Below are 11,962 nucleotides of genomic sequence, written 5' to 3' on the forward strand. Positions count from 1 at the left end.
ATTTCCAGGGAGATATGAACTATACAAAGTTGAGTGGAACCTGCACTCTAACTGAATTATGCGTAAACACTTCGCTAGCTCAAATGGTGGTCGTTATCCAAACTTGTCATTGCATCAAGAAACCACTCCATCAGGGTACTCGTGTGGTTGGAAATTGAATTTGGAGATCACTTGGCGAGCGAGCCCAACAATCCGAAGGCAGAGCATATCTTGTTCCTCGCATTCTTTGTTGGCATCCTCTGAGTCAGGGTGATAATGATTTTGATGCCTATCATACGTCTCCTGTTCACTGTTTCCAGACTGGTCTTCTTCAGTCTGAAATAGAGGGCGTGACTTTTTTCCAGAATGCCATCTCCGTTGACGTGCTTCTACCTCCTTAACAAGACAAAGAAGGCTTGGAGAATCAAGATATAATTCAAGGTGCCCTTCGCTGATAGGGCTTCCGAGAACGCCAAACCGGATTGTCTGACGAAGCCATCGCTTCCAGCATTCAGGGGGATTCGTTGAGTTTTCTTCGAGAGAGGAAACATAGGCTGGAAGCGCGGTCTGTTTCCCTAGCTCTACAGGATCGGCCTTGGACACACGCAACCAGGAGTCGGCGAGGACATTCAATAAAGTGCCGATGAACATGACATTTTGCGAGCCAGTCGAATATTTTGACGGACATATCTCGCAGCGAATAACTTGGCGGGCAGTTTTAGCAACAAGAAACAATGAGCATATCGTTTGCCGTGAGACAGGGAACGAGCCTAGACTGGAGAGGTGGCTGAGACATAGATAGAGGTAGGCTAGACATGCACATTGGGGGTTGGATCCAGAAGAGCCTGAGCAGCTTGGAGGGGTCATTGGAAGCCCCTGCATTCCCGGAAGGGCTGATAAGTCAGGATAAGGACAGTATGACGTGGCTGCAGATATCGTAGAAAAGTCAGGCCATGGAGTCTCTGTTGCACCGAGTGGCGGCAGGATCGTGGTGGCTTCTGCTTGGGAAGGACATGGCGGGACATCGTCAGGGAAATGTGTAGGGAAAGCCCGAGATGTATTGGCTGAGGGGCCAACCCATACTGCAGGACACAAGTGATAAGCCTCTGCAGCAGCAATTGTATTCAGTTCTGGGGGAGCAGGAGCCATTGTGTCTATCCAGGTATCACCTCCTCCTGTATCAAATGCGCCTCCCATCGTGTCATCTTCCCGCGGCCGCTTTTTCGGGGGTCGTCCCATCTGTTTTTGTATGGAGTAATGACAATTCAGCGACTGTTTGATACAGCGGCTACATCCTCTAGCTTCACCAGAACATTTCAACTTTCTCTTTCCTTTTCCATAGATACTGTCAGTGCCATGTCTTTCATTAAGAAGCTAAGTAGAGGCATCTATAGTGTGTGGAAACCAAATTTGATTGCTTCTTTATACTGCATCAAACAATATGAAGTAAGAAACTGCTGGACTTACTACACTCATCACAAGCTGCATGTCTTTTGAGCGCAGGCTCGATAATGCTGTGGATCTCGTCAGGATATGATGAGACACCCGTAGCTGAGAGTGACTGATCAGACATCTCAGACCCAGACATCCTAGTTAAGTAGGTAGAGATTCAATCATATGCGAGGAGTGAGCCTTAAGTAGATTGACTGCCAAGTTGGAAAATCGAGTCCGACAATAATAAAGAATGACGCTGAATCGCGATAAGATTGGAAAGGCGGCATGGCATGGCATGTAACTAAAGGCGGGCATGGCATGCACAATGCAAACAATGCAAAGGCGGTAGATCATGTGGGCGGTCAGCAAAATTTCCCGCTCCCATCCAAAAGTTTTGTAAAGAAAAAAAAAAGTATCAAGTACAAGGGCAAGAGTCCAAATTTAGCGTCACTACAAGAATGGGGGCCTCAAAGAAGCGCAAGGCTGTCACTCGGGATGTGGAGGAGGAAGCTGGAGTTTTTTCTGGCGATGAATTGAATGCAAACGACCTCGACGGTGCACTTTCCGACAACGCCAACGACCTATCGGATAGTGAGGACGATGGTAGCGATTCGGAAATCGATTTGGTCGACGAGTTCAGTGATGAGGATGAGGATGATGAAGAATTGGATAGTGATGAGGTCCCATCTGATGATGAAGATTTGGTGAAGAAGACCAAGACAACTGCTACCAAAGCCGTCGTTCTTGATAGAACCTCGGAGGACCAAGACGAGAACTCTTCTGACGACGAAATGCCCAATTTCCGCATCGAAAAAGACGCCAACGGGAATGATCGATATGTCTATGATGAGATCAACCCTGATGATAACTCCGACTATTCGGAGGTGGATGAAAATGCCAACACCATTGGCGATATTCCCTTATCCTTCTACGACCAATATCCTCACATCGGTTACAGCATCAACGGAAAGAAGATTATGCGGCCTGCAAAAGGGGAAGCCCTGGATGCTTTGCTTGATAGCATCGAGATTCCTAAGGGGTGGACTGGACTCACTGATCCTTCGACCGGCAAGCCCTTGGAGTTAAGCCAGGACGAGTTGGAGTTGCTGAAGAAGATTCAGCTCAACGAAATTCCACAAGAGGGCTACAATCCATATGAGCCTACTGTCGAATGGTTCACGAGCAAACAGGAAGTCATGCCTTTGAGTGCCGCTCCCGAACCCAAGCGCCGCTTCGTGCCCTCCAAACATGAGGCCAAGCGGGTTATGAAGATTGTCAAGGCTATCAGAGAAGGCCGGATTCTCCCATACAAGCCTCCTACAGAAGACCAAGAAGCCGACCAGTACGTTGCTAAGTATGATCTGTGGGCAGATGAGGCAGAGCGACCAGATCACCCCATGCATGTCCCGGCTCCTAAATTACCGCCTCCCGGATACGAAGAGAGTTACCACCCGCCTCCAGAGTATCTCCCCGATAAGAAAGAACGGAAGGAATGGGAAGAGACTGATCCTGAGGATCGGGAGAAAGATTTTCTCGCGAACGACTTCGGTTCCCTGCGCAAGGTTCCCGGCTATGAGACCTTTGTCAAGGAGAAATTTGAGCGTTGCCTGGATCTTTACTTGGCTCCTCGTGTGCGCCGGAGCAAGTTGAATATTGACCCAGAAAGCCTGCTTCCCAAGCTTCCTAGTCCTGAGGAACTCAAGCCGTTCCCAACCACCTGCGCAACGGTTTTCCGAGGACACAAGGGCCGTGTGCGATCTCTGTCGGTTGACCCCTCAGGAGTTTGGCTCGCTACAGGAGGAGATGATGGGACGGTTCGTGTTTGGGAACTCCTTACCGGTCGTCAGCTCTGGAGCGTCAAGGTCAGCGATGAAGAAGCTGTTAACGTGGTTCGTTGGCGGCCTGGGAAGGAAGCTGTCGTGCTAGCGGCAGCGTCAGGCGATGACATTTTCCTCGCTGTTCCACCGATTGTTGACCCTGAAACTGAAAAGGCTAGCCTTGAGCTGCTCGATGCCGGCTGGGGTTATGCCGCGCCCAACCCGGCCCTGAGCGCTGCAGATGCGAACAAGACGACTACTCCTCCACAGTGGATTCGTCCCTCTTCGACACTTACTGAGGCCGGTGTATGTGCCGTTATCCCTCTCAAATATGTTGTCAAGTCCATCTCGTGGCATCGCCGCGGTGACTATTTCGTGACTGTATGCCCTGGATCGTCTACACCTGCTTCCGTGGCTATCTCCATTCACACAGTTTCCAAACATTTGACACAATTTCCGTTCCGCCGACGAATCAAGGGTGGTGGTCCTCCACAGACCGCACACTTCCACCCTTCGAAGCCTATCCTCTTCGTTGCCAACCAACGCACCATCCGTGCGTATGATCTCTCTCGCCAACTCCTCGTCAAGATTCTCCAACCCGGTGCACGCTGGATCTCCTCGTTTGATATCCACCCCACCTCATCCACCGCCTCTGGCGGCGACAACGTCATCATTGGTTCCTATGACCGCCGTCTTCTGTGGCATGACGTCGACCTCTCCGCACGCCCTTACAAGACGCTGCGCTATCACAAGAAAGCAATCCGTGCTGTCAAATTCCACCCTGGCGGACGCTATCCCCTGTTTGCCGACGCCAGTGATGATGGCTCCCTGCAGATCTTCCACGGGAGTGTCACTGGAGACATGCTTAGCAATGCTAGCATTGTGCCCCTCAAGGTCCTTAAAGGCCACAAGATCACCGGCGAGCTCGGTGTGCTTGACTTGGACTGGCATCCCAGGGAAGCATGGTGTGTCAGTGCTGGTGCTGATGGAACATGTCGTTTGTGGATGTAAATTGATTTTCATACTTTTTCTCTACTGTGTTGTCTCGATGACCTTATGTCATTGTCTTTGGTTTGCATTGATCTAAAATACAGGCGTTTTACATGTGCATATAATATAATCTGACTAGTTCTACGTAAGAAAAAAAAAATTCAATATGGAGTATTCAAGATCACGGAATTCTTGTAATAAACGGTGCAATAAGCCTCTTCTCCTCAGTATTCATGGTCAAGACTTATATCAGGATAAACCAAAACCCTCTTTTATGATATAATCTACATATCTTGAGGTTAAAAAACGGTCCATATGTTCGGCAGGAGTATCTATTCCCTATATAGACAAAACCAAGCCCCTAAACTCCAGCTATAAACATCAAAAGAATAGGACGCTTAGATCACCCCTCCGCTCCAGTCTCTTCGGAGTTTCTCGTATTTCTTCATATCTGTGACACTCGGTCGGATGAACGCTTTGGCTGCGACAAAGTCCTCGAACTTGATGGTGTCTCGCCGCTTGATGGCAGAGTAACCGGCGCGCCGGAGGAGACTGGTCAGATCTGCGCCGCTGAATCCTTCACAATCTTCCGCCAGTTTTCTCAGGTTCTCATCGAAGTCTATGGCCAACTTCCGCACAAGCGTCTGGAGAATCTCCACGCGTTCTGAGGGACTCGGCAGGTTGACAAAGAGGAGAGTCTCGAGACGACCGGGGCGGAGCATTGCGGGATCGATGATGTCGGGCCGATTCGTGGCGGCAATCACATAGATACCTTGGCGGCTACTTCCAAGCCCGTCGAGCTCCGTGAGGAGGGTGTTGACGACTCGCGCCGAGGCTTCGGAGAGGGTGTCATCACGGCGCGGAACGAGGGCATCCAGCTCGTCAAAGAAGATCACGCAAGGGATGGAAGAACGGGCGCGCACGAAGACTTGTCGGACAGCGCGTTCAGATTCACCAACGAATTTGTTCAGAAGCTCCGGCCCCTTGACGCTGATGAAGTTGGCACGAGACTCGTTGGCCACGGCTTTGGCGAGCAATGTCTTACCACAGCCTGGCGGGCCCCAGAGGAGCACACCCGTGGGCGCGGTGATGCCAACTCTAGCGTAGATGTCGGGATTCTTAATCGGCTCAACGATTGCAGTCCCTAATTCGTCGCGGATATCGCCTAAAGCACCGATGTCTGCCCAGGTCGTGTCCGGAATAGTGGCAAACCCTTCTCGCTTCGAAGACGGTTGGATTTTGGGGAGTGCGGTAAAGAAATCTGCGTTCGAGACGAGAATTGTTTGCGATTCCTCTCCGATGGGTGCTTCCTTGGCATGTATAATGAGACGTCGCAATTCCTTGACTTTAGGGCTAATCTCGTCAACTTCCTCAATCTCCATCTCTTCGCCACTGTTGGACTTGAGGATATCCAAATAGCGTTTGATAGCTGCAGACCCAGCAGTCGAAACCAGATCGTTCAAATCAGCACCAACAAACCCAGGCGTTCTCTTCGCAAGGGTCTTGAAATCAAGATCATCTGCGAGACGCATTTTTCGTGTGAGAGCTCGCAAGATTTGTTCTCTGACAGGCTCGGAGGGTACAGTCATGTTGATTTCTTTGTCAAATCTCCCGCCCCGTCGTAAGGCGGCATCTAAGCTGTCCGGACGATTGGTAGCTGCAAGAACGATGACGGGCTTTCCATCAGTTTTGTCCAGGGCAAGATCATCCATGCAGGTGAGCAACTGGGCAACAATTCTCTTCTCCATCTCCCTTTGGGCGCTTTCGCGCTTTGGTGTGATTGCATCAATCTCATCAATGAAGATCAGACAGGGTGCAATTTTCTTGGCCTCTTCGAAATGTTCTCTGAGAGCCTTTTCAGACTCGCCAGACATGCCCGACACGATCGACGGAGCTGAAATAGGAATGAAGGGAATTGCCAGTTCGGCCGCAAAAGCGTTCGCGATCATTGTTTTTCCGCAACCGGGGGGACCATGCAGCAAGACACCTCGTGGTGGTTGGACATTTGACGAAAGGTAGACTTGCGGTCTGGTCATCGGTAGAACCAGGAGATCTGCAAGTTCCTGAACCACATCATCTAAGCCTCCCAAGTCGGCCAGAGTGACATGGGTAGGAGGAGATCGATCGACTGCGGCTTCAGCTCGACGACGCTTAGAAACCGATTCGCCTCCATGGGTTCTTCTCTTGTTCGGGGGAGCCGTTGCTGGGGCTGGTGTGCTGTCTCCGCCAGTAGATTCCGTCGGTTTCGTCGTTAACGGCCCGGATTTCGCGGTCGACCACATGCCTACAATGCTCTTGTTGATACCATTGGATTCCTGGTCCGAGTGATTAGGGTCACTTTAAATCTGTGAATAAATATGCCAGGCACTTACTGGGATAGGCTTCTCCTCCAAACCCTCAAAATCCCCCTCTATGGAGTCCTCTTCATCATCACCCAGAACATCGCTTTTCACGACTTCCAGAACCCGCTCAATACTATCCTCAAGTAGCTTCTTCGGTTTCCTATTGAGGCTCGAGTTCGATTTCTTAATTGTTTCAAAGATGGTAGGAACAGAGAGGCGGATCTTTCCATTCTCCGGCTGGTCATCGATGATTTTGCGTACCACTTGATAGACCTGCACATATCGGCCATTAGCATGTCGCGGGAATGGAATTGACTTGCTATACCTCTCGGTCGAGACCCTGGCTCAAGCTCGGTCTTCCTCCGCCTCTCCTCGAAGGCATTTTAGGCAATGAAACTCAAAAACCGACACTGTCTGCTGTACCGATCAAGCGGCGGTGATTTTCCCATAATAATTCAAGATAACCGGAAGAAAAGATTCGCCGGCGGGTCGACCAAAATTACTGTACAGAATCCCTGTTACTTGTATCTTTGCATGCTCATTGGCTGGTTGATTCAATACCATACTTCATGTTATCCCCGTGACCCCACGTCATTCCCCCGAAGTCGTTATCAAGAACAACAATATGCGACAAGACAACAATGGGCAACGCCAGTAGTACTCACAAGATCTCCGCTCAGGATAGGTAAGCTTTGCTACTATTAATTCTGTTGAAGTATTATGTCTACCTTAATTGCGCCTTTATTCCTCGCAGAGGACCCACGGGTCACATCTGTCCTGCGCATGGGATACCTATCTGTGGCCTTGATCTGATCCGGAAGGCTGACTCTGGTTTGTTTCGCTTGCACAGGGCAATCCTTGATCTCAAGAACCAGCGGGACAAACTGCATAAATACCAGAAACGGGTCACGATTCTCACAGATCAAGAGAAGGCCATTGCCAAGCAGTGCCTAGCCCGGAATGACCAGGGTCGAGCACGACTTGCTCTCCGACGCAAGAAGTACCAGGAGTCGTTGCTGGCCAAAACCGATGCGCAGCTAGAGCAATTAGAAAAGCTCGTGGGGCAGGTCGAGTTTGCCCTTGTGCAGAAAGATGTCCTCTACGGGTTACAGGAAGGGACCAAGGTGTTACAAACGATCAACAAGGAAATGGGTGGTATAGAAGGCGTGGAGAAACTGATGGAAGAGACGGAAGAGGCACGCGCCTATCAAGAGGTACGTAGGCGATCTTGCCGAATAGAGGAGTGTTGCCGTTACAGTTTCCGCAGGGCAGATATGCTAACAAAACGATTCTCGATCATTAGGAAATCAAAAATATGCTTGCAGGTCAACTTTCAAATCAGGATGAAGATGAGGTGGATGCTGAGCTAGAAGCCCTGGAACGCGAAGTCATAAAATTGCCCAGCGTCCCCATTACGCAACCTCCGGTAAAGCTGAAGGGCCTAGAAGACGAGCGGATAGCTGGAGAACAAGAAGAAGCGGAGAAGGAAAGAACACGGATTGCTTTGCCTGCTTAGTTTACAGCCGCTACTCGGACATGTCGCGAAGCTGGGCGGTAGGAGTCCATGGTTCTGCTCATATACTCATGTTGCATTCCTGGCGTTGATGGCATATTTCTCCTGTTGTAATTGAATAATTAGACGAAGAACCGAAAGGATATTTCAATGATTGACTCGGTAATAATCGCAAGTAAGCTGACCTCAACGAGTCCAGCTCTACCCTTGTACCCTAATTGTGACCCGCTCAAACTCCATAAAACAATGGTTTTTCCCATCACAATTCATAAAATCGTAATCAAGTCATCCATAATGTACGCCTGAAACTATTGGCCGGGCATTATTTGCCCGCCTATACCATTGACACCCTGAATCGTGACGTGATCGTTAGGGTTGGCCGCCGCCTCGTAGAGAAAGCTGATAGGTTCGCGGTTCAGAGCCATGAACTGGCCCTTGAACCCAACATAGCCGACCTTGGTCACTTCTTCCTCGCCGTCACTCCAGTTATCCTCAAAGAACAGGGTGACTGACGTAGTGGTGTTCCAGTGGGCGCGATTCAAAGGTAACTCGAATACGCCTGCTCCGGGCACTGGCTGCGGAATATCAACCTTCTGTGTGGGCTTCAGTTCGGAGGCCGTTGAGAAGTCCAAATCGTCGCGGTTCTTGAACAGCTTCAAGGATTTCGGGGCAGAAGAAGTAGGCGCAGTATATATGAGGATCGAATGCAACTTGACTTGTCCAGTGAAACTATTACCGGAGCAAGCTCACATATTAGCAAATTTCAGTACATAAAATTTTGGTAGCAGTTTGGGAGTTCGGCTCTGCGTTATTGCTTCTGCAGCGTAAAAGCAGCGGGATAGAGCTTTTGGCGGGGTAAATAAATCTTGACGAGGGGGGAGGGGGAGAGCAAAGCACGAACGGTATGTACATGAGCAGCTGCTCATCAGCATCGCTTTCGAGCTCAGGATGGTCGTTCAGTCTCTCAGCCCATGTCTTTTTCACAATCGCAGCGCCAGAATTCGACTCGGCCTCTGGATTTATTAAGTTGAAATGTCAGCATCGTTCTTTCCATAGTATTTCCAATCAACTCGAGAAATTCGTCTCCAGATGACTCGTACCGTTTAAGGTAATAATTCGATCAAACTCGATTTGAGAGTATAGGGTGGACTGAATAGCAGGCGTGATATCGTTGGAATGATCGTGGCCATCTTCTCCATGGCAATGACCGCTATGGTCGTGGTGATGGTGACCATGCCCTGGCATTTTGGTTTTACTAGTCGAAGCGTGGTTCGTAGAAATGAAAAACGATAACAAAGGAGAGGAAGAAAGAAGCTACCCATGTTGAAACCTTCGGCGGATCCTCCACTGCGGGATGACGTTCGTTGCTGTATATCCAAGGATGATTATTTGCTTATCCGAGCAAAGCTTTTATCTCTTGTACTCAAGAGAGCGCTAATATTTTCTATGTATTGATGCTATTAAATAGTTCTATTTAGGCTCAATTAAGATGCATAATTATTGGTATGTCCTAGAAACTCTAGGCTGTTGGATGGAATATATGGTAAACGTGCTGTGCCTTCATTTGACCCTATAGTATTCTGGAGCATATTCAAGAAGGTAACTCTTCTCGATCTTCGAGATATCACGAATATAAGTCTTATCCCCTGTTTGTAGAATCTCGTGGAAGATGACCCAGTCCACTTTGCGGTTCTAGATCACGAATTAGGACTTGGAATTGACCACGGAATTTTGAGAGGGAAAAGACAGGCAACTTACAAACATGATTGAGCTGGGATGTGCGTAAAGTGTCAGGTCACCACTGACTGTTTTGAAGGTCCCATCGGGCTGCATCTTCGCAGCGTGGGCAAAGTAACCGGTTGTTAGACACCTTTGAACTCGCTCAGGCTGTCCGCTAAGATCGGGGCCCCGAGAGGTAGACAATGGAGGGTTCTCATCGACACTGATTCCAAAGCGTTCAAGATACCGCTTTAACTGAGCGCGGATGCTGACAGCTCTTTGTAAGGATTTGTAGTTCAGGAGATTGTCACGACACCACTTAGAGTCTTTCTTCCCTTTGGTGACAAAAGCTTGATACACGTTCAAATATGTCAAATGATCGCCTTCCTCGACGGCAAACTTGCGACGCATACTTTCAGCGTTCTTCCTGTCACTGTCATGCTGTACCCACACAGATCCTTGAAGGCTAACCATCGCGGCAATGGACAGAATCTCGTTTAAGCAGCCAAAAGTTTGGGCAGAGAGCAGTACCTTTCCCATCATAGGATCAACTGCAAGCTCTGCCATTCTCATTCCCAGTGGCTTGGTAAGTTTGGCGTAATCATCAATGGTACCCAGGGAGAATAGCAGTTCTAGAGCACGGATGACAAGTTCTGCAGGAGGTGGTGTCAGAAAGTCAAAGCGTACAATATTATCGATCCCCAGCGCCTTCAATTGCATAATGACGGGAGCCAGATTGGAGCGTTGAATTTCCGGAATCGCGACATCCGGCAACTGCTCATAAGCTTGCTGGGTGTAGAGTCGAAAGCATTTTCCAGGTTTTGTTCGTCCTGCACGTCCTGCACGTTGTGTTGCCGACGCCTTCGATATAGGAACCGCAGTTAAAGTCTCGATTCCTGTGTTTGGGTTATAAGCTCTGAGCTTCGCGAAACCGCAATCGACTACATAGCAGATGCCATCGATTGTGACAGACGCCTCTGCGATGTTTGTGGACACAATGACCTTGCGGGTATTTTCCGGGGCTGGTTCAAAGACATAGAGCTGTTGTTCCGTGGTGAGTCCAGCATAGAGTGGTAATGGTAAGACGGATTGTGTCTTTGAGCGAAGAGTCGCTGCATGCTCCGAAATCAATTGGATAGCAGTGTCGATTTCTTCTCGTCCAGTTAGAAACAGCAAGATATCGCCGTCCGCTTCTTGAGAGTGGATATCGAAGACCGTCTTCACGGCTCGTTCCACGTAGTCTTCGGCAGGCGAATCCAGGAAGAGTATATCCACAGGGTACATTCTGCCTTCTAGACTGATAATCCTGCCGACACTTCCGCCAATTTCGTTTGAATCTTCATCCTTCTGAAGCTCCTCGCCGGCGAAAAAGCGGAGGAAGTCTTCCGCTTGTAGTGTTGCGCTACTAATCACAATCCGCAACTCTGGACGCTTTTTTCCGATCTTTTTCAAGATTCCCAGTAGTACGTCCGTGCTGAGAGACCGTTCATGAGCTTCATCCACCATAATGACCGAGTACCGAGAAAGTAAAGGGTCTACAAGTGCTTCCCTGAGCAACATTCCATCGGTCAAGAATTTGATTCTTGTTGCCGGAGACGTCAAATCTTCAAAACGTATCGAATAGCCAACCTCCTCGCCAACTTTACAGCGCATTTCCTCCGCCACTCTGGCTGCAACAGTTGTAGCAGCCACCCGACGGGGCTGTAATCACATTAGTTTCTAGGGAAAACCGAGGTAAAACAGGATCACGAACGTACCTGCGTCACAGCAATTGTTTTGCCATCTACACACCATCCTGCTTGGTCAAGATACTGCGGCAGTTGCGTCGTTTTCCCGCTTCCTGTCTGTCCTACCACAATTGTAACCGGATAGGTTTCAACCAGATATAGCAAGCTCTGCCTGTGTCGCGCAATTGGCAAGAGTGCTGCCGGCTTGTATAGCGACGGAATGAATGAGCTGGAAAGATCCAACTCCGAAGCCATTTTCAGAGGTCGATTAGCCTCATATGGACAAATTATCAGGTCCTCCTTAGAGTTCTCAGGCGGAAAATCCCCAGAACACCGATCAGCATCATCAGGGAACCAATCGAGCCAGAAAACTTAATTCTATACTTTCCGTTTCATCACTGAGGAGATATTTTTCCCTGGTAGGATACTTGGAAAGGCATC

General features: G+C 49.3%; 6 protein-coding genes across 6 annotated transcripts; 2 read left to right on the forward strand and 4 right to left on the reverse strand.

Moving 5' to 3' along the window:
- Window positions 1-114: 114 nt before the first annotated feature.
- Window positions 115-1,552, reverse strand: ASPZODRAFT_57968 (hypothetical protein; the record flags this gene model as incomplete). Its single annotated transcript, XM_022728729.1, has 2 exons — window positions 115-1,310; window positions 1,447-1,552. 2 exons carry the CDS (start codon window positions 1,550-1,552, stop codon window positions 115-117), a joined length of 1,302 nt encoding a protein of 433 aa, XP_022584066.1.
- A 278-nt stretch (window positions 1,553-1,830) lies between these two features.
- Window positions 1,831-4,400, forward strand: ASPZODRAFT_128044 (hypothetical protein). Its single transcript, XM_022721908.1, has one exon. It carries the CDS (start codon window positions 1,872-1,874, stop codon window positions 4,239-4,241), a length of 2,370 nt encoding a protein of 789 aa, XP_022584067.1. The 5' UTR covers window positions 1,831-1,871; the 3' UTR covers window positions 4,242-4,400.
- Window positions 4,401-4,618: 218 nt separating this feature from the next.
- ASPZODRAFT_149081 (hypothetical protein) lies at window positions 4,619-6,944 on the reverse strand (the record flags this gene model as incomplete). Its single annotated transcript, XM_022725455.1, has 3 exons — window positions 4,619-6,535; window positions 6,587-6,835; window positions 6,888-6,944. 3 exons carry the CDS (start codon window positions 6,942-6,944, stop codon window positions 4,619-4,621), a joined length of 2,223 nt encoding a protein of 740 aa, XP_022584068.1.
- A 259-nt stretch (window positions 6,945-7,203) lies between these two features.
- ASPZODRAFT_156668 (hypothetical protein) lies at window positions 7,204-8,078 on the forward strand (the record flags this gene model as incomplete). The annotated part of the gene is made up of 3 exons (XM_022726277.1): window positions 7,204-7,247; window positions 7,413-7,776; window positions 7,866-8,078. 3 exons carry the CDS (start codon window positions 7,204-7,206, stop codon window positions 8,076-8,078), a joined length of 621 nt encoding a protein of 206 aa, XP_022584069.1.
- Window positions 8,079-8,260: 182 nt separating this feature from the next.
- Window positions 8,261-9,401, reverse strand: ASPZODRAFT_163662 (hypothetical protein). The gene is made up of 3 exons (XM_022726640.1): window positions 9,176-9,401; window positions 8,977-9,088; window positions 8,261-8,804 (listed from the first exon to the last, which is right to left on the reverse strand). Exons 1-3 carry the CDS (start codon window positions 9,318-9,320, stop codon window positions 8,384-8,386), a joined length of 678 nt encoding a protein of 225 aa, XP_022584070.1. The 5' UTR covers window positions 9,321-9,401; the 3' UTR covers window positions 8,261-8,383.
- A 107-nt stretch (window positions 9,402-9,508) lies between these two features.
- ASPZODRAFT_22307 (hypothetical protein) lies at window positions 9,509-11,929 on the reverse strand. The gene is made up of 3 exons (XM_022727887.1): window positions 11,552-11,929; window positions 9,834-11,495; window positions 9,509-9,767 (listed from the first exon to the last, which is right to left on the reverse strand). Exons 1-3 carry the CDS (start codon window positions 11,774-11,776, stop codon window positions 9,636-9,638), a joined length of 2,019 nt encoding a protein of 672 aa, XP_022584071.1. The 5' UTR covers window positions 11,777-11,929; the 3' UTR covers window positions 9,509-9,635.
- Window positions 11,930-11,962: the final 33 nt, after the last annotated feature.

The sequence above is a fragment of the Penicilliopsis zonata genome (assembly GCF_001890105.1).
Source record: "Penicilliopsis zonata CBS 506.65 unplaced genomic scaffold ASPZOscaffold_2, whole genome shotgun sequence".
NCBI lineage: Eukaryota > Fungi > Ascomycota > Eurotiomycetes > Eurotiales > Aspergillaceae > Penicilliopsis > Penicilliopsis zonata.